Source organism: Plectropomus leopardus, chromosome 9 (genome assembly GCF_026936395.1).
Source record: "Plectropomus leopardus strain MGB_pleo_1.0 chromosome 9, ASM2693639v1, whole genome shotgun sequence".
NCBI lineage: Eukaryota > Metazoa > Chordata > Actinopteri > Perciformes > Serranidae > Plectropomus > Plectropomus leopardus.
The window spans coordinates 21,950,700-21,977,528 of record NC_142184.1 but is presented as its reverse complement, the minus strand read 5'-3'; the positions used below and the strand labels follow the sequence as shown (position 1 = coordinate 21,977,528).

The 26,829-nt window shown below is 39.2% G+C and overlaps 1 protein-coding gene across 8 annotated transcripts; it reads right to left on the bottom strand.

Moving 5' to 3' along the window:
• Positions 1–813: 813 nt before the first annotated feature.
• ampd2b (adenosine monophosphate deaminase 2b) lies at positions 814–26,270 on the bottom strand. 8 transcript variants are annotated; one of them, XM_088082222.1, is made up of 19 exons: positions 26,122–26,270; positions 25,748–25,933; positions 11,209–11,333; positions 10,997–11,127; positions 10,823–10,891; positions 10,633–10,735; positions 10,274–10,463; positions 9,437–9,578; positions 9,221–9,310; positions 8,498–8,627; positions 8,213–8,407; positions 7,958–8,089; positions 7,689–7,852; positions 6,274–6,400; positions 6,015–6,178; positions 5,066–5,186; positions 4,632–4,805; positions 3,490–3,600; positions 814–3,370 (listed from the first exon to the last, which is right to left on the bottom strand). In XM_088082222.1, exons 2-19 carry the CDS (start codon positions 25,845–25,847, stop codon positions 3,155–3,157), a joined length of 2,484 nt encoding a protein of 827 aa, XP_087938348.1. In that variant the 5' UTR covers positions 25,848–25,933; positions 26,122–26,270; the 3' UTR covers positions 814–3,154. The 8 variants fall into 8 exon arrangements, with proteins under 8 accessions (XP_087938348.1, XP_087938349.1, XP_087938350.1 ...); XM_088082223.1 differs by lacking the exons at positions 25,748–25,933; positions 26,122–26,270 and adding exons at positions 17,302–17,440; positions 17,576–17,728; XM_088082224.1 differs by lacking the exons at positions 25,748–25,933; positions 26,122–26,270 and adding exons at positions 17,302–17,435; positions 17,576–17,727.
• Positions 26,271–26,829: the final 559 nt, after the last annotated feature.

The following is a 26,829-nucleotide window of genomic DNA, read 5'->3' as shown; positions in this document are numbered from 1 at the left end:
TGTATGAGTGTTAAGTCAAAAACGTGAGTCAGGCTGCCCATTAAGTCCTTTTTTACAAAGGGTTAAGTTGCCCATACACATGAGCATATTTCAGGAGTGCACGGGTCACATATCATCAAACCAGCATACAACAGTAACTGCCTAATTTTATACATGATTCATGATGATGAAGACACAGAAAACAGAAAAATAGAGATAGAAAATAGAGATGCATGGCAAAATAGCATGTTATCACTGTTTTAAAGACTCCCAAAATTTCACTAATCATATTTACAGAGGATCCCAAACTCATCCTACCCCTCATTTGCACCTTGCTTCTTGAGTTAAGATTGTTCTGTCAAAAAAGCACTGGTACTATACTGAGTACCACAAATAAGCCCGGTTTTGTTGGTGATTAACACATTAATTATGTTTTAATTGTGGAAAAACATGCAAAAAATAACAATTAGAGACTCAAGTCATAAGAATTTGAATATTCATGCACATTAGTTGCATTTTAACTAAAAGAAAATACCATTTAGGCTACAGTGATGCAATTACCAAAATGCATGCAATTATTTTAATGTGTATTTATTCTTTTCAGCTAGACCTCAGTTAGGTCAGACAGTTCAGTTGTAGACTTTATTCTGTTTGATTTTTGTGTTGAACTTTCTGCTCACTTTGACCCAAATTGGTAATGAGCCGTGAGGAGCAGAATGCAGCAACACCAGACAATACACCCTTTGTTTGACTTCTCACAACTCACTCACACAAGTGACCACAGAAAACCTACAGTTGAAACTCAAACAGAACTTATTTCTATTGATAAATTAATTATTCTTTTTGACTTTATTGCTTTTGTAACATGCAGTTTTCAGTTTCAGAAGACATTCATTTACTTTTGGTATTTAAAAACTGCAGCAAGTCAAGCACTACAATGTAAATAACATTTATTTTTTCATAGACACAAAAGCATTTAAATAATATTTCACAAACAGCACATATAATTCTCTTAAGGAGACACGTAGTTCTTCTGAATAACAACAAGTTGCCCCACAGATAACACCAGGACCAAAGCTGAAGGGAGAAGTTCGAGAAGGGTTTGTCCAGTTAATCAACTTTCAGTTCTCTAATTTTTTTCATGAATTTGGCACCAGCTGAACTGCAAAGAGTGACAACTGAAGGAACAGATCATGCATTGTTGACTGTACTATGACCCAGAGATCGATGTATTTTAAATATCTGTGTGTAAAGGACAGATGGTATTAGATCACAGTCACTGTTCAGACTGTCAGGAGAAACAATGCCACAAAATAATAACAAGATGCCACAAATATGTAGCTTTACTGCACACCAGAAACAAATATTGACGTGCCTTCATGCAACTCTACTGAATAACTGTAAAGACTGCAAAAAAATGGCAAGAATATGACAATTTAAGAACAGCTGAGGGAAATTTGTTGTTATTATTCTCAATAGCAGAAATACTGAAGATGAGAGATTTTTCTGCCAGTCAAACAGTATGAGGTATTTTCCTGTGGATTATTATAGTAGAAAAGGTCAACCAAAAAGACACGGGGTGTTTCTAATAATTTGTCTTTGGATTTCCTTAAAGGTTTTTGCATCACGTAAAAAAAAATTGCTGCAAAACTTTGATTTGATAAGTAGTCTGGGCTGTAGCCAGGATTCCAAGAATACTGAGGTCATCACTTGTAGTCTACCTCACTCATTAATCACCTCGAGACACACACACACACACACACACACACACACACACACACACACACACACACACACACACAGTTATTCAATTCACTAATGATTTATATTTTTGTGTTTTAGTTAAACGGGGTGGTGCTTTCAAAGAAAAGTCAGAATAAGAGGGTAAGACTTTAGAAATGCTTCAGCTAGCCAGTGAAAACTTTAGTGGGGTTGTAAATCAGTTGTTACGAGAGATTCATAGCGCATTTCACTCAAAAACAAGCAGTTATGTAAACAGGAGGTGAGGTGACTGTTATATCGCTTAATATAAGCTTGCATTGTTCTGAGTAGCAAAGAACAACACATCTTATTTGTAGCATTCATGTTGTTTCCACAGTGTGACTTAAAACTCATTAACACAAAAAAAAAAATTCAAAGAATGACTTCCCAACTCAGGAAACGGGATAATCTGTGGAGCATATGAATGCAGCATAACTCCCAGAAAATAATAGTTTTAAGAGGCCTAACAATCTTTTACAAACTTGGCCTAACTTGTGTGCTGTAACTTGTTCTGCTTTAATGATGTATACATTTTCACTTTGTTACAACTAAAGTAATAGTTACACTAAATTAAAAAGTTAGTTTAAAAGTTTGAACTTCATAGTAGTAGGTGAAACCGGCTCCTGAAATGAACTAAAGTAGACAAAACCATCTCAAGGCTTTGTCTCCACTCTCCCTCTGCTTGGAAATTAGTATCACTGCTTTATCTCTGAAAATGATGGTCCTAATTCTGTTTTGAAGCCTGTTCTGTGCTGCACATTTGTTCATTTTGTTGGGGTAAAGGTAGACAAATTGAAATATGTGAAGTCTACAAATGCTGGAATTAGCCCCCCAAAACACACACCATGTGCACATTTTTAACTGTGTAAACTTCTCAAAAAGAACCCCGGCGATTACCAAAGAAGATAACGAGAGCGTGACCTCAGTGTTCTCAACAGTAGCTACAGCCCTTTACAAAGTTAGAGGATCTTTGCTTTGCAAAATTGTTCCAGATTGTCTTCTTACTTTAATTGGTCAGTGCTGTATCCAGTTTATACGTTTTATTAATGGGTTGAATCCTGAATGTTGATATTATCCAATGTTTGGTTTAGGAAATACAGATTTAGCACAGAAACACTGACAACATGAAGTCACAAACCATACAAATTGAATAATTAAAAAATAAATAGATCAAGAGACATCATGAAATCACCATTACAAATTAAAGAATGACACAAGAAACTAAAGCAAGTAAACACCTCGGTGTACAGATTGTAGGTCCTCTCTCATACCGCCACAGTAGCAACTCTCATAATCTTCTTGCAACAAAGCTTTTCTCACAGGTGTGATATGTCGATATGTAAATCTGTACATAGTCCTGACGTGAAAACAGGGAATGTAGTGAGAGTTATGAGTTATTACTTGTGGTGCATGTTCACTTCTCTCCCTGCACAGCTCCCATGCACAGACTACCCTCCTCCTCGATGGTCTCCAGCTCATCTGTGCGAATGGCCTGTGTGATTAAATTCAACTCCTCACACATGGTCTCATAACGGTACGCAACACGGATGTCAGGAACGTTTGTGCGCCTGATGTCATTACTCTCCTGCCCCTCCATGACGTACTTTGGGCCGAGCCAGGAGCTCTTCACCTGAGCCAGGAGAGGAGTTAATTTAAACTTTTTGCAGAACAATAGACTGAAGAGAGTGTGATATAGTTGTAGGAAGTACAAGTGGATAAGGTGTAAAGTGCTAGAAAGATAATTGATACCCTATGAGAGAATCCGCTCATCAGCACGCTGTTTCTGGCCAGTTCACACATGTCACAGGAACTCAGCTTCCACACCTGAGCAGCGATGCTGTACTCTTCCATCAAGGGCTCCTTCTCACAGCGCAAAAGAAATATATACACAGCTTGTTCAAGGAAATATACTACAATGTAGTACAGTTGTCGGGTTTTAGTTCAGTAGAAAGAAAACAGTTCCTACATGAATCTGCTCGCGACAAGGTGAAGGCAGACATCTCTACAGCTAACATCTCCAACGCTCTGAAACTCACACCAAAACAATCTAGACTGATAAATGGCATGACCGTTAAAAGGAGAAAATCTATTTTCAATTTTGGGGGGAACTGAAACTTTAAAGGAGATGATTTGGCAAAACCCGTGCATACTGGTCATAACAGAATTTTGGTGAGACGGGTCTCAGAGTTTTGTCTCAAATAATATGGCAGAAGACAAACTTATGAATCTTAACTGCGCACCAAAAAGTGGCGGCTGAGAGGATTCATCATCCGACATTGTTTTAATAGGGAGACAGTTAATAGCGTCACTAGCAGCTTTTGTCCAGTACATGCACTCATTGTTTCCTGTGAATTCGTTGTGAGTGGATAAACATTTCTAAAGCAGACACTGTCAGTTACAATGTAAACTATCATTTGGAGAAGCAATGAAATACATTAAATGACTATTGCTGAATACATTCTGGCAATAAAAAATATAAAAAATAGGATTGTTATCTGTGAAATAAATAAATGAAAAATAACAACTCACTTTCTCCTAGGACCTATCAAGTGTCAAATTCCTTTTTTACTGAAGACAGTTGTGCAGGAGGAGTACATTAATTAAGCCACTACACCTAAAGATGTGTAGACAGCCCTGACATTAATTACAATACAGTTATGCAGCATGTGTGTCAGACTCATGTACCTAATTAGAGTGATCAAGATGTAGAGTGTTTCTTTTAGAATATAATAAAAACTCCTCACTTCATATCTATCCCTTAGTCCCACTGTTATAGCATTTTACTTATATTCCCTTTTTTCACATTTTGGAGGATTAACAATAAACTCACATAAAATCTAAAACTCGAAGTGAAGGATGTCACAGATGCTTGATTGGCTGTGCACACTGACCTTGGTGAAGTGAAACTGCAGAGGGTCGTCTGTGGAGAGAGAAACCATAAGGCCTCTGGACAGGTACTCCGGCAGCGGGTTACGATGGTAGCTGAGGAACAGGCTGTTATTGCTGAGAGGGGACATGGCGATACCTATCTGGGCCAAGTAGTACAGATACTGCAGCACAGGGGCCTGCAGGAGCAGAAGACATAATGGTGTGTGCTATAATAAACAATCAGTGATCTAGTTTAGGAGTACATTAATACTGAAGCCCTGAGCTGTAATGAAAGAGATTGTAACTAAATCATGACTCATGAACAAACATATGTCAGATGACCGAGCTGAGTCGAGGCCTTGCACAATTGTTTTTTATGAAATTCATAAGTTCCTCAAAAAGTCTTTGAATAATAAACTCTGAAAGATAAGCAGCCGTTGTGATATCGAGGTCACACCTTTCTAAGCAGCAGCCCGTGAGAAATGTTCTCTGACAGCATGAAACCAGACACCAGGTGATGTATCGGCCCCGCCTCCCCACAGTGAGGACGAAGGACGAGCGTGTGAAACCCCCGCAGCCTGAGGGAAAAAAAAAAAACCAACAAAAACACAGAGTTATTTAATGGATTAAAGGGGATAACATATTTTAGCTTTGTTATGGGTGTAAACAATTAGTTTAGTTTAAAAAGTGTGGTCTGCATTAAATGAACATTCACTGCTGTTCCTCAGTGACTCAATTATAAAAACAGACGAATCTTTAAGGATAAGAGTATATTTTGTCGTTTGTTACTCTTTGTACTACAGTAATATTAAGCTAATCTGCACCAGCACACATGCACAAACTGTACTTGTTATGAAGGTTTTTATATTCTGATCCGAAAGTGTTAGGAGACGAGTTTTTATTTTTTTTTTAAATTTTGACTTATCAATATGAAATCGATGTTGATTGCACAGTTTAATGGCTGTAGAATAATGACATTATTAGTTGCAAATAAACTTGCGTGTGTTTGGATATTTAAAATATTTTAAAACTGGTTTTGTGTCTCAGTGATAAAAATAAATAAATGAATTGATAAAATTTAGCATTTTAAAATTTCAGTGTCACTTCAATTTTCCTTCATAACAAAATGAGGTAACCGAGGATTGTATTTTGTGACACTGAAATAATTTCCCTTTTTATTTTGTTTTTTGCAAAATCTGAAAGCATAACAGATACATTTTGCTAACAAACACGTCATGCTTTCTAAGAATCTTAAAACAAGCCTATACATTGAATCGGAGAAATATGCTAGTTAAAAAATAACACCTCATTATGATCAACCCTTAAATGACTGTATACACCTTAACATATAATCATGGAAATGAGCAGATTACGGCAGCCTCTTGGACCTGATTGTAGTGATGTACCTGCGCAGGTGATTCAACACCGTCATGTTTGCATACATATAGTAGAGGTAGTAGGAGTAGGGAGGGTTGTCCTCCTCTGTCCAGTTGACTGGCAGTGGACTGTCCAGGTTGAAGATATGTTGCTCTGGTTTTGACTCATCGTCCACACTATCAAAACCCACAACCTGTGTGAAGAACCAACGAGAGAGTAACAAAACACTGCTGTCTGTATACTTGTGAATAATAGAAATTCACGATTGCACAACGAACGACTTCATACGTGCTGAAGGAAGAGGTGCAGCTCTGGATGGCTGCCGGGGTCGACTGTAACCTCAAACAGAGGCATGAAGATGTTCTCCAGCATCTCTTGGAAGTTGCAAAGCTGTTTCTTGGTGTGGTAAACATCACTTGGGGAGGAAAATACAAATTATTTGTCAGATTGTGGTTGTATTGATAAAATGTAACCCTTGTGGTCTTTTTACTCATGCATGCTGCAGAAATTTTAATGATGCATCAGAATGATACAGCTGGTTGCAGACCTCTATAAGGTCTACTCAGTGGTGGAGGAGGAGTAGTCAGATGGAGGAGTATGTTCGTGAAGTAACAGTGGAAATATCAAAATCATTTTTGATCTTTTTACAAATAAAAGTCGTGTATTCAAATCTTTACAGAGGTACTCAAGTGTGAAGCGTAAATTGCAGGAATTTTCAGCCTGGATCTTATTTTTCCATGTTTTTGTGTCTTAAGTAACCATTGGAAACAACAATTTTTGAATTAAGCGACATGGCGGCAGACTCAGTGGAATAGCTCACCGTCAATTTATGTTCACTAAATGTACTTGTTTTTGCCACTGACAGGCTCAGAATATTATTCTAAATGACTGAAAACATTATGAAAAGGATCCCTACAGAGATTTGCCATTGTTAAAGAGAAAGATCCTTTTTGTTTAACCAGAAACAGCCCCGAAATCAACATTGACAAAGTCACCAGACCCTATTTAAATGAACGGCAATTTTATCCTCATAAAACACAATTCATTCAAAGTTGACAGAAACAAAATAAAACTTACAAAAAACAGTCTTGTCTTGCTACTCTTCCAGCAATCACCAGCTCTGGTTAGGTTGAAATTAACCTTTAATTCACCCAGTTAGATGTGACAATATGTGGGCTCTATACATGCTAAAAATTACAGTTTATTTACATGAAGTCTGGTGGGTTTGGCAATGGCGATTACAAGGCTGTTTCTGGTTATACAAAAAGGATCTCACTCTTTAACAAAAGGTCCGACTGTAGCCCTCTCACCCAATGCTGGACCAGTTTCAAAAATTCTAGTTTCCATTAGTCACTTAAACACAAAAACATGGGAAAAACAAATAAACAAACAAAGTTGCCCTTTATTGCTCCAGGACAGTCATCCTTATAAAGGTTACAGACCCTTTACCTCTTATCCAAGTCAGTCCACAGACTGTTACATTTAATGCTGCAATAACATGCAGCATTTTATGTTAACTACTTTCTGTTCTAAAGGGTGGTTTAAACTTTGACAAATCATATTATATCATATCTATTTTATGTTTTGTTTATAAATTTAAATGTGTACTGTAACTAAAAATATATTGTAGTAGAAGCATAAAGTGGCATAAAGTTGAAATGCCTAAATACTGTATCACACTTCCAACCACTGGGGTTACTTACAAGAGTCGTGGCACTTGCACAAGCCAGCGCACATTACTGGAGTACACTCGATGTTTCACAGCCCACTTGGCCAGTTTGTCCCACTCGTCTCTGGAGCGTCCGTATATCGACAGCCTGAGCTCCACATTCTGGTACTTGCTCTCCTCCAGGTCTGCCATCACCTCCTGAAAAGCAGCCACAGAAACAGTCAGCAGAGGGCACTGATGTCTCATGCACTTATTCTGCAGGGATCAGTGGTAATGAAAAGGTTTCAGGTGCAGAGTGAGCACCTTAATGATGTGACCAAAATATTTCCCCTCAATGTAGTTGTCTGTTTTGATGAAGATTTCTCTCAGGATGGACTCGCCGATGGGATTGTATTTGGCGTTGAACTTGTCAAAGCGATGGAAAGTGTTACGGTCCTGCAAGAGTTGAAAAACTGACTCAGTCTGTCGTTAACTGTTGTCTGGTTGAACCACTATTAGGCATTTCATCAGTGTGGTACATTTTCTGAACAGCTAATTGGCTTTTGAACTGTTACTTACTGCATGCATGTCCAGGGTGTCTACGCTGAGGTCAAAGGCGGTCAGGTTCATGGACTCAAACACCTCCATGAGCGTCTGACCTTTTCCTCTTTCCACATGCACAATCTCTTTCGGATACTTCTTCATGGCCCTTTTGATAAAACGAAGAAGGTGCTTCTGGTTCATGCAGGATGAAGCGTGAATGTGTGTGTCAACCTGTAAAACAGACAAGAAATTATATTTTCTAGTTCTGGATCAAAATAAATAATCCTGATTAGACTCCATAGAAACAGCTCTCAAGTTCACCTTACGGATATTGTAAAAGTCTCGATGTGGGACTTTCTTCTGTGCTGCCAGCTCTTTCATCTCATTTAGCAGGATGTGCATCTGGAACTTGGAGCTAAGATACTGCAGACGACGGTAGCAGAACGACTTTCTGTGACAAATGGAAACAAAGGCATGGGTACTTTATGAAAATGTGGTTCAGATGGTTCAAAGGACAGAGACATCAAAGCCTTGAGGACAATTTGTACAGTCAGGTGTCATTTTAAAGGGAACCCATTTGGGTTTCTATTAGAACGTGTTTACATCATTTATTGGTAACATTTCATTTTCCTCAAACTGTCTGTGCTGAAACACCTGTATTCATCCTCTGCCTGAAATGGTCCATTTTAGCATCGGTCTCTTTGAGCCCCCCTCCAAAAAAACCCAGTCTGCTCTGCTTGGACAGTGTTTTTTGGGTTTTCCACATGGTGGTGTCTCTGCATAGTTATTGCAGTTGGAAGTGACTTTAGGAGAACAGCATTGCTTTCTATCATTAAAAAAAAAATCAACAATGAAGCTTCTAAGCCAAAATCTTCACAATCAGCAATGTTCAGCCAGACTATGATCCGAAATTGGGGAGGAATTAACATTAGCAAAAAAGATGACATTTTTCCCTGATGCTAGCATGTAGCTTCATGTAGCAGTGTGCGCTTGCAGCTCAAAGGAATGACTGTAACAGAAAATTATAAAAATAACGAAACATACACTGGTCCGTTGATAATGAGGGCCATCATGACGTTCATATCAGCGATGTACTCCTGCAGGTCTGGATAAGGCAGCTCCAGCTCTGTGCTCCTGTTAGCAATATCAAAATTAAGCAGAAAACTCTCTGCTGCCAATAAAATGTGTGAACCAAGGCTAAAAACAGACAGCAAGGACGACAGGGTAAAGCATGCAAGTGATTCATCATAAATATCTCACTTTTCCATAATGTTCCTTGTGGTGTACACATGCATGACACCATCCACCATCTTGCAGCCGTAACCCATGTCATGGGGCATGCTGGCAGGGTCCTGGTTCTCATAGGGGTGTGTTTCAGAAACAGGTGGGTGCACTGTGGCATCTGAGAGGAAACAGAATGTCGCACTGTGTCATGGCTCTGAACGAGGCGGGAACACACATGCAACTTACGTCTGCTTTTAACAGACTGCACATTGTGACTGTCGGTTAGGGGTGTGTGACAGATGGATAGTGAATCTGTGGGTGTGCCCGTTTATATCTTAATGTGAGAGAATGGTACATGATATTGGACATGAATTACATTCCCATATCAACATGGGATTGCTAATTCTGTTTGAGTAATAGGAATAGTTATTATGTCAATCGTCATTTCGATTTTTTGACTTAATTGTTTTTTTGTTCTCCTAATATGATATCTGTGACAAGTCTGTGTGTTTTGGAGAAGACACATTGTGATTTTTTCAAACTCAGAAAATATTCAGTTTACAATAATAGAAAACAAAGACTACAATGGTAAGAATGTCTTCTTCAGAATTAGGGCAAAACCAGAATATTTTGTACATGTAAACGTAGAGGAGCAGCAAATTCTCAAATCTGAGAAGCTAAAACATGAAGATCAATCAGTCAATAATGATTCAATCAGTCTACTAATCAGAATTGTAGGGGGAATAATTTTCCCTCTACTAATCAGCACAAATCAGGGCCTATGATTTGTTTGTGATATGCATGAATGTTTTTTACTGTGCATTATATTAAGAGATCAGTTTGGTGGTTTTAGATGTGTCCACGTGAGTGTACCTGCAGTGACTGCGGTCTCTGGGATCTCCTCCTCATAGATATCTAAGTCCAGAGGTCTCTCACTCAGCTCCTGAAGATAACGAGCGGTGGTTCTGCAGAAACTCTGCAGCGACAGACCCATATACTTCTGTCTGATGAACAGAGCCTTAACCACACATTTGGCTGCATCCAACAGATCTGTGAAGGGAACCTTGATGGAAGAACAATAGAATAAAAATGAATGAGGACAGAAAAAATAAGGTGTCTTTTTCAGAGAGGAAGTGTTATTTAGTTGTAAAACATTAAAAAAAAGTGTTTCACCTAAGATATCATTTTATTTCTTTTCTAATTCTTCATGCATTACTGGGACTCTGACTTACCCCACATTTCTCCTCTCCAGAAATAGAGACTCGCTGGTACTCTCTCTCTGGAACCAGCTCTCTCTCCTGCAGGTCGGGTGCTTGACTCTGCTCCTTCATGTATCTTTTAAAAGATTAAAAGAAAATTACTGCTTTTGGTCATTTTAGATACACATGCTGGATAATGTCTGTGGCCAGGTGACACACTCACTCAAGATCTGTGGCGCTGTCAGTCTTCATGAACTCCTGTTTGGCTCGTAGGAGGATGTCAGGTTCAAACCTGAGCACAGAGATGTTCATCATAGTTTGGGATTATCAGATCAGAGTTTGGCTGCAAATACACTCACATGTGTTTGTCCCTCCTCTTTACTTTCTCTGCACTTACTTTACATCTTGGCTGATCTGTCGCTCAAGTCGATGACGTCTCTCTTCCAGCTGTTCAATGGGACTATCTTCAGGGAATTCATAGGGGGCGCTGCGCATCTCACTCTCTGCCAGAGTGCGGGAGAACAGCTCCTTCACACAGACAGAAAACAAAATATGAATTTCTACACATCTGGACCTCATGTCAGTTTAAAGTAGATCATAATTACTGACCTCAGCAATCTCCTTGTACTTCCCGTCCATAGATGTACGCAGGTCAATGGATTGTTTTAAGGCCACAGGGATCCCAGGCAAGGAATGCTGGGTAGTGAGGAGGTGGCGGGCGCCACGGAGATCAGCTGGAGATAAAGAAGCAGAGAAAGAGGGAGAGAAATCATAAAATGGGTCAGGAAATTATGTATCTTTGGAAGTAATAAAGATTGTCTTTCCCAAGAATAATCCAGGCCTTAATGTGAGGCTCAGTACATCAGGGGGACAGTTCACCCCAAAATAAAAAAAACCTACATTTTTCTCTTACCTGTAATCTTATTTATCAGTCTAAATTGTTTGGTGTGAGTGTTGGCGATATGAGCCATAGAGATGTTTGCTTTCTCTCCAATATAATAGAACTGGATGGCTTGTGGTGCTAAACGTGCCGAAAAAAATACATTTGAAAAAGTCAACATTAATGTCTCTTTGCAGAAATCATGACCTGTTTACTCAAGATAATCCACAGACCTTGTTGCAGTTTCATGTAGGAACTATTTTCTTTCCACTGAACTACACCCGCCAACGGTATCACTGTGCAGAGGGAAGCGTGTATCCACTCATGGACAAGAGGCTCGTGCTCGTGACAGTGCATGTAAACATTAATGGCATCCTCCTCAGCTGAGCTGTAATATTAGCTAAGTGCTAAGTGCTAAGCAGTAGCAGTAGATTTGCTTCCCTCTGCACAGTGATACTGTTGGCGGGTGTAGTTCAGTGGAAAGAAAATAGTTCCTACATGAAGCTGCTCAAAACAAGGTCTGTGGATTATCTTGAGTAACCAGGCAATGATTCATGGAAAAAGACATAGCTATTGAGTTTTTCAAGTGTATTTTTTGAGGGAAAATATGTATTTTTGGTTTTAGGTGATATTGTCCCTTTAAGGTCTCAGTATATTCTAATTATAGTCAGACAAATAACCCCTACCTTCAGTAGCTCTAGAGACACACAGCAACTAATTTCAGTTCAGACAGCTCATGAATCAGTTTGCTTGCAGCAGCTGCATCCTATTAACTGTCAATAAGATTATCAACCCTGATAAAAATAGCAGAAGTCTTCTCATTTCACCCGGCATGGAAAAGTGTTCTTCATATGAATATGAATCAGCTTAACTAAATCAGTTTGATTAGAGTACTCTGGCTTAATTGTTTTGCTTACTTTTAACATAAAATTAAGTCACAGCGACCAAAACAGTCTGCAGAGGCTTGTTGTTCCTCCGTCAGTGGGACTTTACACAACAGTGGAGGTCTGAGCTCAGCGGCTGTTTATGCCTCGAGACACAATGGACCATTCAGGTGCAGAGCCCATCAGCACATACACCGGCTAATACCCTCCATTGTTGCCACTGCAAGACTCAAGTTTTATACAAACCCAGTTGTCATGGAAAGAAGGGAGAAAAAGGGGGATGGTGATTGAAAAAAAGAAATGGGACGAGGACGGCTGGTGAGTGGATGCTCAGAGGGAAGGTTGTCAACAGCGGTGCGGAAACAGAGATGTTTGGCAACAGTGAGGAGAAACAATGCCTTCACTGCTGTGTGTGTGTGTGCGCCCCCCCAGTGTATATTTAGCAGTCTGTCTGCAATGATATTAATCTTTCCCCTCCAAACGACGCACCTGCCACTGAAATATTCATCACCCTGGTGAATATTTCATCCTGTGTGTGCTAGAGTGTCATCGGGCCTGTCGTCCGTCAGCATTTATAGACCATACACACAGGAAGGTCATACTGTAGGATACCTGCAGTCTTTGTACTACTGTGTCCGTCTAAATTAAGAGTCTGATTTATTTAACACAGTATGTCTGAGTTGGTCTGCTCTACAGGGACAGTAAAGGAGACCAGAGAGGCCAATTAACTGGGCCGATGAGGACTCAACAAAAAGCTTCACTAAAAGGTACAAAAGCACTTGAAGAGGCAGACAGAATAGTGGCTATAAAGAGAACAGACATGATGGTGTAATCACTACAACTCGCCATGTTGTTTATCACCTTCTGCTTAACACCGTCCAATCAACACATCCCACTCAACAAAAGTTTGCCTGCGCCACAAGACGTCGAATACATACACAAGTATCTCGGGCTGAAACACTTTGGCAAACATGGGAAGAAACAGACTTCATTAGTGTTTAAATATTTAAGTGGGCTCATGCTTTGACATTTTAAAGGCTGAAAAGTTGAGCGCCAACACTGAGCTTTGAGTCTGAGTAAATTAAAATCAAACATGATGTAAAGGATGAGAACAACAAAATTAAATGTCAAAGGAGATCACCTCGACATTTCAACAGTTTATCTGTGACGCTGTTTAAAAATAATACACGAAACTGCCTGAAATATTTTCCTCTCTCGATTGTATATGATACATAAAGGTACATATTTGGAAAACATTTATACAAATATTAATTATACATTTCTGAAATAAAAAAGGCACTGCACGAATTTGAACAGATTGGGATTATAACAATTTGTTTTGAAAATGTTACACAATGTTTCAGAATATGTAAAGTCTATATGAATTTGTTAACTATGAGTGAAAAGGAACCGTGGATTTAGACAGTGATTGATCACTTACTAACATAATCAATGCACTCTGTCCACCTTAAGCTGTCATCATAGCAATGACAAGTTGTAGCTGTGACATTAGTCTCCAGTGAATGTGCTTTTTAGGCCCTGAGAGGCAAGTGAGGAAAAAATCCTGATGATCAGTTTTCTAAATCTGATCTAAATAATTTTCTCTTCTGTGTTTATGACTGAAGAGCAGGTTAAAAAATAAGTTTCCTTTTTTTTTAAAAAAACAAAATGTATAACAGGTGAAAAAAAGGTTCAGGCAGGTGACTGTTTTTGAAAGACAGGATCATTTTTCAAGTGTTTGTTTTTGTAACACTCATTTCAACCACTAGAGGCAGTGCACCAATACCACATATTCTAAATATGACTTAAAGCAGTCATGTTTTCCTCCAGATGAGTTTTAATTTTTCCATGTACCGTATACACAAGGTATGTTAGGATGTGTATAAAATAACATAATGTCATGTCTTTTTTAGTCCAAAATAATAAAAAAAAACTTACCAATTTTTCACCAGTTTTCACAGATGAAAAAAAATTAAGGAACTTAAAAAAGATCACTCTGGCAAAAACTTATTTCACCTACTGTCGCAGGACAGAAAATATTTAATTACATCTAATAACAATATTATAGAATAGATCACCAGAATGCTTTTTTCTCACATGCCTTTGAGGGTGTCTGTAGTTTTGTCACGAGTTGTATTTTTCAGTATTTATTGACAACAGATTTATTTTGAACCATTTTGCAACACTAGTTGCAGCCCTTGTAAAAATTTAAATGCAAAAAAGAAAATAAAAAATTGCATCATCTGCAAACATCGGGGAAGAACTTTCACTGGACACATTTGTTAAATAAATAATACCATTGTAACTTCATTCAACGTAAAGCCAGCTTGAATAAATAAAAATGAGAACACATGCTGTGTTGCCAGACTGTCCTCCAGTCTGTTTCACACTGTCCACAAAGTCAAGCCATAGACGCTCCTCCGGTGACAGAGAGGAGTACGTCTGTGCAACGGCTGGGTAAGATCTCCACTGTCGGTTAGGGTGCACATCATCTGCTGTGATAATAGTGGACACTGGTGTGGAGGGCAGAAGGTGACCAGCGGCAAAAACATCCATGCTGGGCTGCAGCAAAGCCGACCCTAGCCAAGCCTACTGGGCCCGCAGCTAATCCCCTAATGGCTGCTATATTTGGATCGGTAGCATCTATGGTTACATAACAACTCATCCCCCCCACAGTTTGAGAGCAAACCACTCAGAAATAAAAGTCGGCCATGTTTCACTTGAGCGTACACCAAATAATCTAGTTGGCTGAAGCTTTGATTGACCTAATAGGAGCAGGAGGAAAGCAGCATGAGTGGTGAATGCAACATGAGTAAAACATGTGAAATCAAAGATAATGCAACACATCATCTTCCACAGTCTCAAAAAGAGGTCAAATAGTATCAGCTTGCAGGGGGACTTCCACTGCATGCATATTTCAGCAGCAATACAGAGTACAGAGAGGCCCAACTGCGATCTAACTCAAACCGGATGGTGTGGCGTAAAAGGTCCTCAGGGATGAGATTACATGTGGAAAGTTATCTGAAGCCTACACAGGCCAGAGGGGATTGAGAGGTCAGCGCTAAGGGGACATCATGTGGAACTTCATCTACTTTTTTGTCAGACAACAAGAATCCCTGCATATACATTTCCTCTTCTTTTACCCCCACCTATCTCCGTTTTCTACCATCAGACAGGTCATGCGTCATCAACCGCTGTCTACCTGCTCCCATTGACTATGCAAATTTGGTACTCAGCCCAAAAGAAATGCCAGTGACTCACAGACTCTGTGGCAAATGTCTCACAGTGAGAAACCACTACTTACTCACAGCTCACATGCGTCAGTGCTGCAGCAGGAATGTCAATATAAACAAAGCCGCACCGGAGGTTCATTCTGAGTAAGATTGGGTATCATTTGAAATTTGTCAATACTGGTGCTGATATACCACCTCAGTTTAAGTACAGATAATAAAACCATACTCTTTTCAGTACCTTATTTTGAATAATGTTTTCCACTTTGACACACAAAATATCAGATCTGATTGGCTGTTCTGCAAGCACCCTTCTAAATGTATCCAACAAAGGCAAAGGTCTCAATGTTACAAGTTGTAAAAGGTGTAAAGGTATTTTAAATGATGTGAAACTGGCTATATTTTGATTTCATTCAGGAGCCCTAAAGATGACAAATTATACCAGGTATTTAAAGACAGCTGTTAGTATTTAAGAGTTTTTGATACTTTATGCTTTGGGCATACAAAAAATAATCAGTGTTCAATACCCAGTCCAGCAGGCACAGCCAAAGTTACATGCATACTTGGTTGATTTTAGGTTGTTAGGTCAGGTGACCAAAATTCAATGTCAAGACAACATAAAATGCAAAAGTCATTTTAATGTAGGATACTGATGAAAGATGACGTTGATATTTTGTTGCTTTTAAGTTGGTGTTGTTGAGTGAAATCTAACATCTTCCAAACATCTCATGACAACGTATTCGTTACATAGAATAACAACATTTAGTTGTAAGTTAAGGAGGACAAAACCAAACATCTAAAAAAAATGTCATAATATTCACATCCATGCAACATGGAATTTAATATCATCAGACATTTAAAATATAGTCAACATCCATTGTCTTTCTGTGTTGAAATATTAAATCAAAGCAGGTTGGCTTGCACAACTAACATTTACGTAAAATTAGAAAGAAAAATGTGACCTTTCTTAACACCCCAGTGTCACACAAGAAAATACTTCTGACACACAGTTGAGCAAATAAATGACACCTGATTGCTCACTATCACATATGTGTCCAAAGGACAAACACAAGTGCATTGCACAGAGAATGCAGTAGGATTTAACGCACTCCTCTGCTCCTCTAAAAGGAAGGATGCTTACTTCTCTAGCATCTCTCAATGGGTCTGCATCGAACAGCTGACTTCTCTCAATGAAGTGTAATCAAAATCTTTGGTTCAGTCTCCGCAGCATCATGAACTGCTCATCTGCAGGATGGTGCTGGTATTCAAGTAGAAACTCCTTTCCTGTGTTTTTTTTTTACTGCCGGCAGCCTTCTCACTTGAACCATAAAGAAATGCTATAAATATAAAGGCAGGATGCCCGCCAGCCTTGAAAACAACCCTCTCGATCAAATCAGATCCCACAGTTGCAGGTGTAGTCAGAACAATTGATCGATCTGCTCTGCTTCTTTGTGCACAGTTGCACCTTTTACACCATCTCCAAAAGACACGAGAAAGCCAGTTTGTGGGGCAATCAATTGACACACATTCTCCTCAGCACACTAAAGACAGCACTGCTCAGGGCTATTACACAAAGCCGTCAAGGGACAGGCAGAGGAGAGTGGCTCTGAGTGTAAAAGAGGGAAAGGGAAAAGGGGGGAGGGTTAGAGGGGGAGAGGGGGAGAGCGTTATTTGTGCTTTTGCACAGGATGAGGTTAGTTGAGCATACCTGTCTCCTCAGAGCCTGCGTTAACCAGCAGCTAGCAGGGCTGAGAGAGGAGAGAAAGACAGAGAGAGGGAGAGAGGCTGTCCTGGCAGGGAGATGGAGCATGCCAAACAGCAAATGGCCCAGGATGACATTTGCTGTCCTTTCAAGACGGTTAAACATGATAGGAGGGGGGATTGGAGAGAAACAAGAAAGAAACACTTCAAACACTCAATCAAATGACAAAACTGGCAAAACACACAAACACACACATACGCTCTCACATAAACACACTCACAGAGTCAAAGAGTCATCTCCTCTGATCCCTTAATCTGTCCCTGTCATACATACAAAGAGCTGGTCCAGCAGATCCATGAACTCCCCCTCACATCCCAGTGTGTGACCCCCCTCTGCTCTGTCTGCCTCCTGGTTCAGGCCAGCTGTCGCTGCACTAGCTGCCTCTGGAGCTGATCCTCCTCATTTAAATGCCTCTGACATCTATGTGGAACGTACCACAGGAGGCAGAGGAGGCGGGGGGAGATGTCGTATATCTTCAGCTGATGTGGGTTTTCCTGATGTGAGTTTCTGCGGCAGCACCCCCTTGTCCTCTATGTTATCTAGTGTGCTGTGTTTTGCTGAGGGGACCATGTGTTTTGGATGTTTGTGTCGTCTGTGTATGTGCGAATAAAATTGTGCTCGCTCAGCATTAAGGTTTGAGATGTCATGGTCTTTTTTTTTGGCTGTATGAATAGCGGCAGTCTGAAGGAGATGACTGTCTAATAAATGAGACCTTGCCTCCATGTCCTCTCACATGAATGAAATTAAAGGGCCAGCACGTTGTCCCCATTACGGTTGCAGCAGTAATTTCTGGAACATGCTTTTCCCATGCTATAAACACAGGGCTGTCTGTATGCTGAAAATGATGATATTACATTAATAATTCAGTAAACTGATGCAGTTTCATAACAGAAAGATTTGTGAAATCTGTCATTGTGTCTGCAGTCACATCTCTCCTATTATTCTACTCCTACACTGAGCGTAAATTTGCTATGGATAACAGCAACAGCTGCATATTCGAGTTGCAAAAATGTTTCAGGATTTCACTGGACTGAAATTTTATTTCTGTTGAATTCTAAATGCTAAAATAATGTGTTCTGAGTTTGTTACATCATAGAAAGATGTACTATTAACCACTAAGCCAAATTTCAATGATTTAAAAAAATCGGCGGGTAAATATAATTAGGTTTCAAGAACGTAAAAAAAAAAGAAACACTGTGTCCACTTAAGGAACTGAAGCGATGATCGATGTGAAGCAACAAACTCAGCAATCAACATTAGAACAAAGCACACACCCGTAGCAGTGAGCAGGAACTGGGTAACTAATTTGGGCTGAAAGACTGAAGGTTATATTAGTAACAAATATTATTCTTGCATCTATATGCTTGTGGCATTTCACAAAGAGGTTTATTTGTGTATTTCTTTATACGTGAAACAGCTAAGAGATGTTTATTGTAGCTCACACAAAGGGGGATTAACAAGAGGACATTAATGCTATGCGCGCTTACATTAGTAGTAATGTAGTTTTTATACAGTAGGGAAGTCAGTTATGTTATGGATTGATCCTGTGCATCATCGAGCCACGATTTCAGGCCTGCCCAAAAACTCCTAGACACAGAGATAGGGTCAGTCTAACTCCATAATTTAGTGCTTTTCAGTTCCCAGTCTTTTTACATGTTTTCAACAAGTATTTTCTAACATGTATAATTTGTTGAGAGAAAATTCGTGATATGACTTCACCTAGACTTTAAGATCCGAGTCAAAACTTCCAGTCATGGCAGATCAAAACGATGAGTGATTTATTCGAAGTTCCTGACCTCCAGAAAGATTTTTAAAAATATGCCCTTTACAGAGTGCCTAGCTGAGGTTTTTCTGAGCGTTACAAGCCTTATAGAAGAAATATATTGATTGAATCTGTTGCTAGCTAAGACTGAATTCCACAAATTTGCAACCAATAAGTAAAAGAGCACAATCAACATCATCTTGTGTAAAGTGTTTGTGCCGCATGCCTTATCTTCTCTTGCTCAACACTGTCAAGAGTTCAACTTAAGTTGCTTAACCTGGAACTTAAAGTTTAATAAGAAGTCTTCACCTTTTACGACCCCAACACAGTATCTTCTTCAAGCATTTGTGCTGTTTTCTTAACGTTTCATATAAATAAGGCAGATTTCTTTGTCTAAAAAATAAGTAAATAGTGAATTTGTTTGGGACCATTTTTTGTATGCTAGTGAGTATTTACAGCAGCAGCAGCACAGTGTGTCAGATGGAGTCAAAATAAACTACAGTTTTCAGGGTCATTGTTATGAAAGAAGATGTCCCCCAGTGCAACATTCTTTGATGTGACAACAGCAGAGGTCTGTGAGAGTGAGGAAAGCTATATTTGGCTTTGGCTACACAGACAATACCACATCAATTGATTGCTGTTGGGTTTTTTTTTTTGGGTCTTTTTATAAGATTTGTTGACAGTAAGAAAATTACAATGCAATATTGAAAAATACAATAGAATATTGCAAGCCTTACTCTTTAACCAATAATATATGAAGCAAAAAGAAAGTGCTTTTTTTATTTAAGGACCCTGAGCATTTTATCAGAATTTTCATAATACTCTATATAATACACATAGAGCTACAACTGTATGGAAATACAAACCAATGGCTAAAAATCTCCAGACAGTCAGAACATCATATGCAGCAAACAGAACACACGTTTATCCTCCTTACAAGCTTATGAAGAGAGATGCTGGAGCAATCCAGTTTAAAAATCATTGCTGACAAACCGCAAGGAAAAAACCCTGTGAGCACTACAGAGAGTCAAACACAATCTGACCACAAGCAAATTACCGCTCTGCCTCTCAAGGTTAAATCACTGTGTTTCATTTCAAGGCACTTAAAGCCAAAATTGCTTTCAAGATAACTAATCAAATTGATGTTGCCCCAAGAGCACAATAAACAGGACTGCTGTTCATTGATTCATTAGCAGCATTTATTCAGGCCAGGCTCCCTCTAATGGCCAAACGCTGCATCACACACAAATCAAGCTCGTCATGAAAGGCGTTCAGTTGAAGAACAAATAAAACTCTAGAGACTGGCAAACCCAAACTAAAATTATTATTAGAGTAAATTCAAAAGTCCTGCACTCCAAGTGTTACTAAAGTAAAAGCATATAAGTAAAATATACACATGAAAAGTAGAAGTACTCACCATTTATCCCTTTCAGAGGTTTATAAAAAATACATTATTTTATTACATTATTATTGTGATACATTTAACATTAAATGCCTCTTCATTTTACATTTGGTTGACATGGAGCCAATTTAACCTGCTTCATGTGGTGATTTCATATTCAGTGATATATCATATTTTATGACATTATGACATGTTTTGTCTAATGATTAATTTAATCATCAGTTAACTTACTGATTATTTGATAGATTCATCTCTTAATCTAAATGGGAAAAACAGCATTCATAATTTCTTAGAATTACATTCAGGAATTTTCTGGGTGGGATTTCAGACCAACAAGTCTGGAAGATTTATAATTGTCACTTAAGACAAAGACAAGTAGCAAATTCTCAGACTGAAAAGCTTGAACCACTTAACATTTAGCATCTTTTTGAAAAATAACTGAAATAATGAAATTGAAATAGTCAATTATTAAAATAGTTGCCAATTAATTTTGTGTCGACTGACGAATTGATTAATGGACTAATTGTTGTAGCTCTACAAAAACATATCTGAAAGGAAATAGTAACTAGTTTTAAGATAAATGTAGTTGAGTAAAGACTACACCAGGCTTTGAGGCCATTTTCTGTAGTGCCCAAACAGTGGAATTACAACCTTTAAGCACATAATGTGACATCATGGACCTAAAAAGACTTTCTACCAGAGATCTACAGTGGATAAATTTTTCAGCTTTAAGACCGCCATGAAATAATTCATTTTACCCTGAGGATCTTATCCATTCTGTCTGCTGACATTTGTCTAGAGGAAACAAAAACTACAAGAGCCACACAGTAAAAACATTTTTATCACCATTCAAGATAGCAGAGCGCTTAACTGGTGCTCTGTGGGCCCAAAAATATGGATGCAGCACCGATCATCCAGGTAATTTTAAATTCTGTAATTTAACAGATTTGCATTTGATTTTAGACATGCATCAAGTAGTAACTATGTAGGTGAAACTAATGTGTTTTCATAAACAGACGGTAAACAAGCAAAGTAACGGGTACCTGACACCGGATATTTTCTGCAAGGTAACAGACATGGGCACGGCAAAGACGCATGAAGTTGACAGCGAGGGCCTCCGCTTTCAGGAGGGGTGGAAAGTTGAACTAAAAAAATGAAACAGTTGCATTTGTGTCATTTGTATTTAATTAAAAAAAAAATATCTCATATTATGCGAGAAGCAGCTGGCCTCCAGGTATTTTCATGTTATCTAATCTGGCCCCCATTCAAGAAAGTTTGGACACCCCGACTTAAGTATACGTACATAGTTACTCTCCAAAACTGAATAAAAGGAGCGAATAGATAAAACACCGCAATATTTTATCCATGAGACATTTACTTTCATTTCAGATTACGTCCCCAGCAGCATGCACTTTACCTTTCAAACAAGGCTCTGGCTCTCCTAAGGTCGATGTGTTGCTTGTGCAGGAGCTGGCATCAGTTATCTCTATAACTCCTGCATCACCACACCATTGAGGAGGAGCAACAATAAAATAAGAGGTGGTCGCACCCACAGGGCACAAGTCCATGAGACCACTTATAGGTCAGATGTTGCGTCAAATGAGCAGCAGAGACGCAGACAACTAAAAAACAGTGTTGATGCACACGAGGAGTGACTCAGTAAAGGTTATCGTAAGAAGGTGTGTCTGGGTGGGAGTTCCAAGTCAATCATTATTCATACAGATTGCATTACTATGGGGAGAGACGGGGCTTGACATTTAATTATTGCTTATTTGTTAATGGCACAGACCCCAACTATTTGGCCACATAACGATGACAGGAAGAATAACGGAGGCGTGAACACTATGTGGGCGAAGTACAATGTGTTCAAAGGTCCATCATCAACTTCCTGATGATTCCCTCTGATTGTAAATCACGGTATTTCATATTTTCTGTTATTGCAGTGTTGCTTGTCTACTTAGCTGGAAAGTAAATCTATACTTACATTATACTTTTTTACTTTACAACATTTATCTGGCAGCCATTCTTACTTGGTACTTTGCAGATTACAATTTTAGATTCAAAACATATCGTCTGTTTATAAAACATGATGGATTAATACATGTTAACTAAGCAACAATATATAAAGCTATAAAATTACAGTGCTGCTTACACATTAATGCATCAGTGATAATAATAATAATCTAAAATTTAATACATTATTACAAAATATAACACTGGCAGGAGCCCCTCTGTTGTATAATGTGTACTTTTACTTTTTAAACTTTTATTTCTTTTATTTAATTTAATTTAACTTTTATTTTCTTTTTCTTTATATATATATATATATATATATATATATATATATATATATATGTGTGTGTATGTGTATATGTGTGTGTGTATATATATATATATAGGATAAATATTTGTTACTTGTACCTCAGATCTGACACTTACAAGCATATTTTTAAGCAACGATACTTCATTTATTATTCATACTAGTAACCTGTTTGTTTATTATACTGTTCACTATATGTTTTGGATTGCGTCTTACTTTCATGTTAGCGTTGGGTTTTTCTTTTGCTTTTTTTTTAAAAAAATATTTCTTTATATTTTGCACTCTACTCTCATCTAGATTTAAATTTAGCTTTACATTTACTTTTAGACTGTTATTTTAGTCCTTGTATTGCTTTTTATCTGCAGTCTTCTACCTTCGTTTTGCAATTGCTGCACAATAATTTCATATTTTTTTCCCTTGAGAGAAATACAGTTGTCTGTGGTCTTGTTAATAGATATTATTACAGTGTCTTTATCTGTTTATATATTTGTAATGTACTTTGTAAATTTGTTTGAAAATTGCTTTATGATAAAATTTATAATTATTATGATTGTATTTTCCAAGACAGGTTGTGTCTTTGCAATTAGTGTATGTAATTATGGCTGTGCAATGGGTGTTATAAATTTACTGCAACATAAATTTTTTATGATTTTTTTTATGATTTAAGTTGTTCAACAAGTGTAAAACAGCATAGAATAGGCTAACTGGTGAGGGGGTGGTGCTCTAATCTCAGAACCACCTTCTCACAGCCAGAGATGTGATTCACACACTGCTGCTCTACACAGAGTTCACTCCACAAAGCCTGCAATAATGTGCTAAATATGGACAACACTGGGCCTCTGCTCTTCACATGATAACTGCACAGGAGACAACTGGGCTGGAACAGTATATAATGTACACAGGGGATTTATAACCTTTAGAGAAAGCAATTTATTGCTGATTAGATGATGTTGCAAGCTTCCACATCTATTCCACTCGGCTGATCAATCGGCACATTAGACTGGATCGAAGGTTCAAGATTCTCACTGAAACAATCTAATAAGATAAAGCTCCCCAGCCACACGAGTGTCGATTTAGACAATCTAAAGGCAGACAAGTGCAATGAAAGTGTCAGACATTAAATAATTTATGATCCTGTTATGAGTAACTGCAGCAGATTCAATATTAGGGATTGCTTTATTAAATATTCATTGAGCATTTAAAGACACAACACTGGCAATTATTCAAAACAGCCTATCTAAGTACAGTCAAATGACTGTGTATCTGCTGCCTGCTTTCACTGCACATATTACTGTTTACACAGACTGTGCTGTATAATCTGCCAAAAACTAGATTTGTGCCCTTTAAAAAACACAAAACAAAAGATGATGAGTCACCTAAATGTCATATTTGCCACTCAGACAGTCCCAGGATACTTTAACAACATAAAATGTGAATTTGATCTCAATATGTTTCTGCAGGGACATTCTAAATAAAATCCCTGAGGCACAGTGTGTGCACAGTCCTCTAAAAAACAGAACAAGAAATTTGTCTGTCGAATACAAAAGCCAAGACTGCCTTTCATTATTCCAGAGACTATTTACTCCCACAGAGCAATCTTTGTGATAACCACCGTCGGCTACAATACGAACTATAAAAGAGGGTAATCACAGAGAACATCCTGATTGGAGGGAGGGGAGTGGGTGAATCATTCAGACCTCCAGCTGTTGCATTTTTGTCAGGGTTAGAAATCAATCTCTGAACATCTTGACAGCCATCGTAATGCCACAGTGTGTCACTGTCGGTCATACGTGTCCCCAAGTGGTGACATGACCTGGGTGATTTTTAAAGATGCGGCTTATTATTAGATCTGCATGTGTTATGTAATCCTAATATTAAAAAAAACTACCAATAGAGGGAGATATTATCATCCGCTCTTAACACAAGTAGAATCAACATATCAAGACTTCCCAGACAAGACATCATGAATCAGGTGTCATTTTCTTCATACAAACACACCCATATGTCTCACTACATTCTTGATATTAATATAAATTTGTGAGAAAATGAGTTTAGATTGAGAGATGACACGGGCTGAACAGAGGGAGGGGTGTTTAAATGGGTGGTATTTCCTCATATGATCACTCTACACTCTTTGTAGTTTGGATGAAAGGCCGACCCATGTGTGCATACATCAGAGTGGTGGCTAATCCTCTCATTCAGTGGGGGATCAAGTCCCTGAGGTACCAACCTACATATTCTCTCTAGGCCACACACTGCCATCAGGCTGAATAGAAAACACTGTCATCACATTTGTCTGCAACACATCGCTGGGGAAAAGCCGGTGTGTATGTAAATAAAGTCACATTTTTAACCTTTAAACATGTTTGAAAGGGTGTCACAAGCCAAAAGTTCACCAGGACATTAATTAAAACATGAAAACTCATGAAGTATGAGTTATCACCTCAGAACAAGTCAGGCAACATTTCAGTAATGTCAAAATGTTTGCCTAGAGCACTGGCTGAAACTACTGCAAATTAACTTCCTGCCGATGCTACAGAATGCAAGTATGCAAGTGAAAATAAGGGTTGAAAGTACAAGCCAGAAGCCAGCATACTGACATGACACTGCAGAGTATGAATTCCGAAATCTTCACAGAGAGCATCATCTGCTACACCTCCTTAATCAACAGGTTTGCATTTCCCCAAACTCCCAGAGAAAAAGTACTGCACCCTGAGTCTTCTTCTGAGTGCTTTCTTTCATTGATAAATATTCAGAAATACAATCTTTCAAAAAGTAAGAATTCATATAACAATGCACAGTCCAGAGCCACAGCACCTCGGGCTCCTTTCATGTAAGAGTCCCTCTGTTACAAGACAAACAGACATAAACCATCCTCCCTCTGTATCCCCGTGGTCCCTCCACTCACCTGTGCTGGCTGCATACTGCAGGCTGCCCCGCTTTCTGAAGGGGGAGAGGGGCTTGCTTTTGGCCCCGGTTGTGGTCCCTGGGGGTAGGTTGGAGGACATGATCGGAGGTTGTGCAGTTCAGCTTGGCACGGAAGGGAAGGAAGAGCTGAGTGAGTCAGAGCTGCAGAGGACTGAGCGTCGGAGAGCTACAGAGTGAGAAAGACGGAGGATAGGAGAGAGGAGAGGGAAGAGATGTAGCGCAGATGCTGTGAGCTGGAGGGGGTTTTATTGCAGTCAGCGCAAGTGTGCGTACGTGAGTGAGTGTGTGTGTGTGTGTGTGTGTGTGTGTGTGTGTGTGTGTGTGTGTGTGTGTGTGTGTGTGTGTGCTACGTGCCTGAGAGCAGGTATTGGTCGGTCCAGTGTGGGGCTGCGGAGCATCCCTCTGCAGCGAAACACACCCCGCCCACTCCGAGAGGTTCTCGTGCATGAGCTGCAGCGATGATGGAGGGGCTCGGCTTCCCCCTGCCACACACACACACACACACACACACACACACACACACACACACACTCATACTCATAGCAGCCGGCAGTTCTGCTGTTGCCATGACAACCACAAATCTGAGTGGGCAACCCGACTGGGAGGAAAGTTGTGGTTACAGTAGATGTGACAATAAAAGTAAATGCTAAAAAGTAATATCACACAAATGTTTGTGAGAAATAGACTTGTGCAATAAAAAATAATGACAATGATACTGTTACTGTTACTCTTACTACCAATACACCCTGTGGGCTCAGGAGGCAGATTCTGAAGACTCAGGGGAACCTTCCCATATCCCTGGCAGAGGCCACTGAGGTGGTCAAAGATTTCTTCAGTGGCAAGGCGCCAGGTGTGGATGAGATTCGCCCTGAGAGGCTGAAGGCTCTGGACATTGTAGGGCTGTCTTGGCTGACACGCCTGTTCAATGTTGCATGGAGGTCGGGTACAATGCCTGTAAAGTGGCAGACCGAGCTGGTGGGAGGGTGTGCTCGTACTATCAGGGTATTACACTGTTCAGGATCCCTGGCAAAGTGTACTCCAGGGTGCTGGAAAGGAGACTCC

What these genes read in the sequence shown, in the direction of transcription:
- ampd2b (XM_088082222.1), bottom strand. Translation starts at nt 25,847, where the DNA reads ATGTCCTCCAACCTACCCCCAGGGACCACAACCGGGGCCAAAAGCAAG. An exon ending in ATTTTGGTCACATCATTAAG is followed by an intron (nt 7,853 to 7,957) that starts GTGCTCACTCTG and finishes GCTGCTTTTCAG; the next exon opens with GAGGTGATGGCAGACCTGGA. An exon ending in GTGCAAGTGCCACGACTCTT is followed by an intron (nt 6,401 to 7,688) that starts GTAAGTAACCCC and finishes TTCCTCCCCAAG; the next exon opens with TGATGTTTACCACACCAAGA.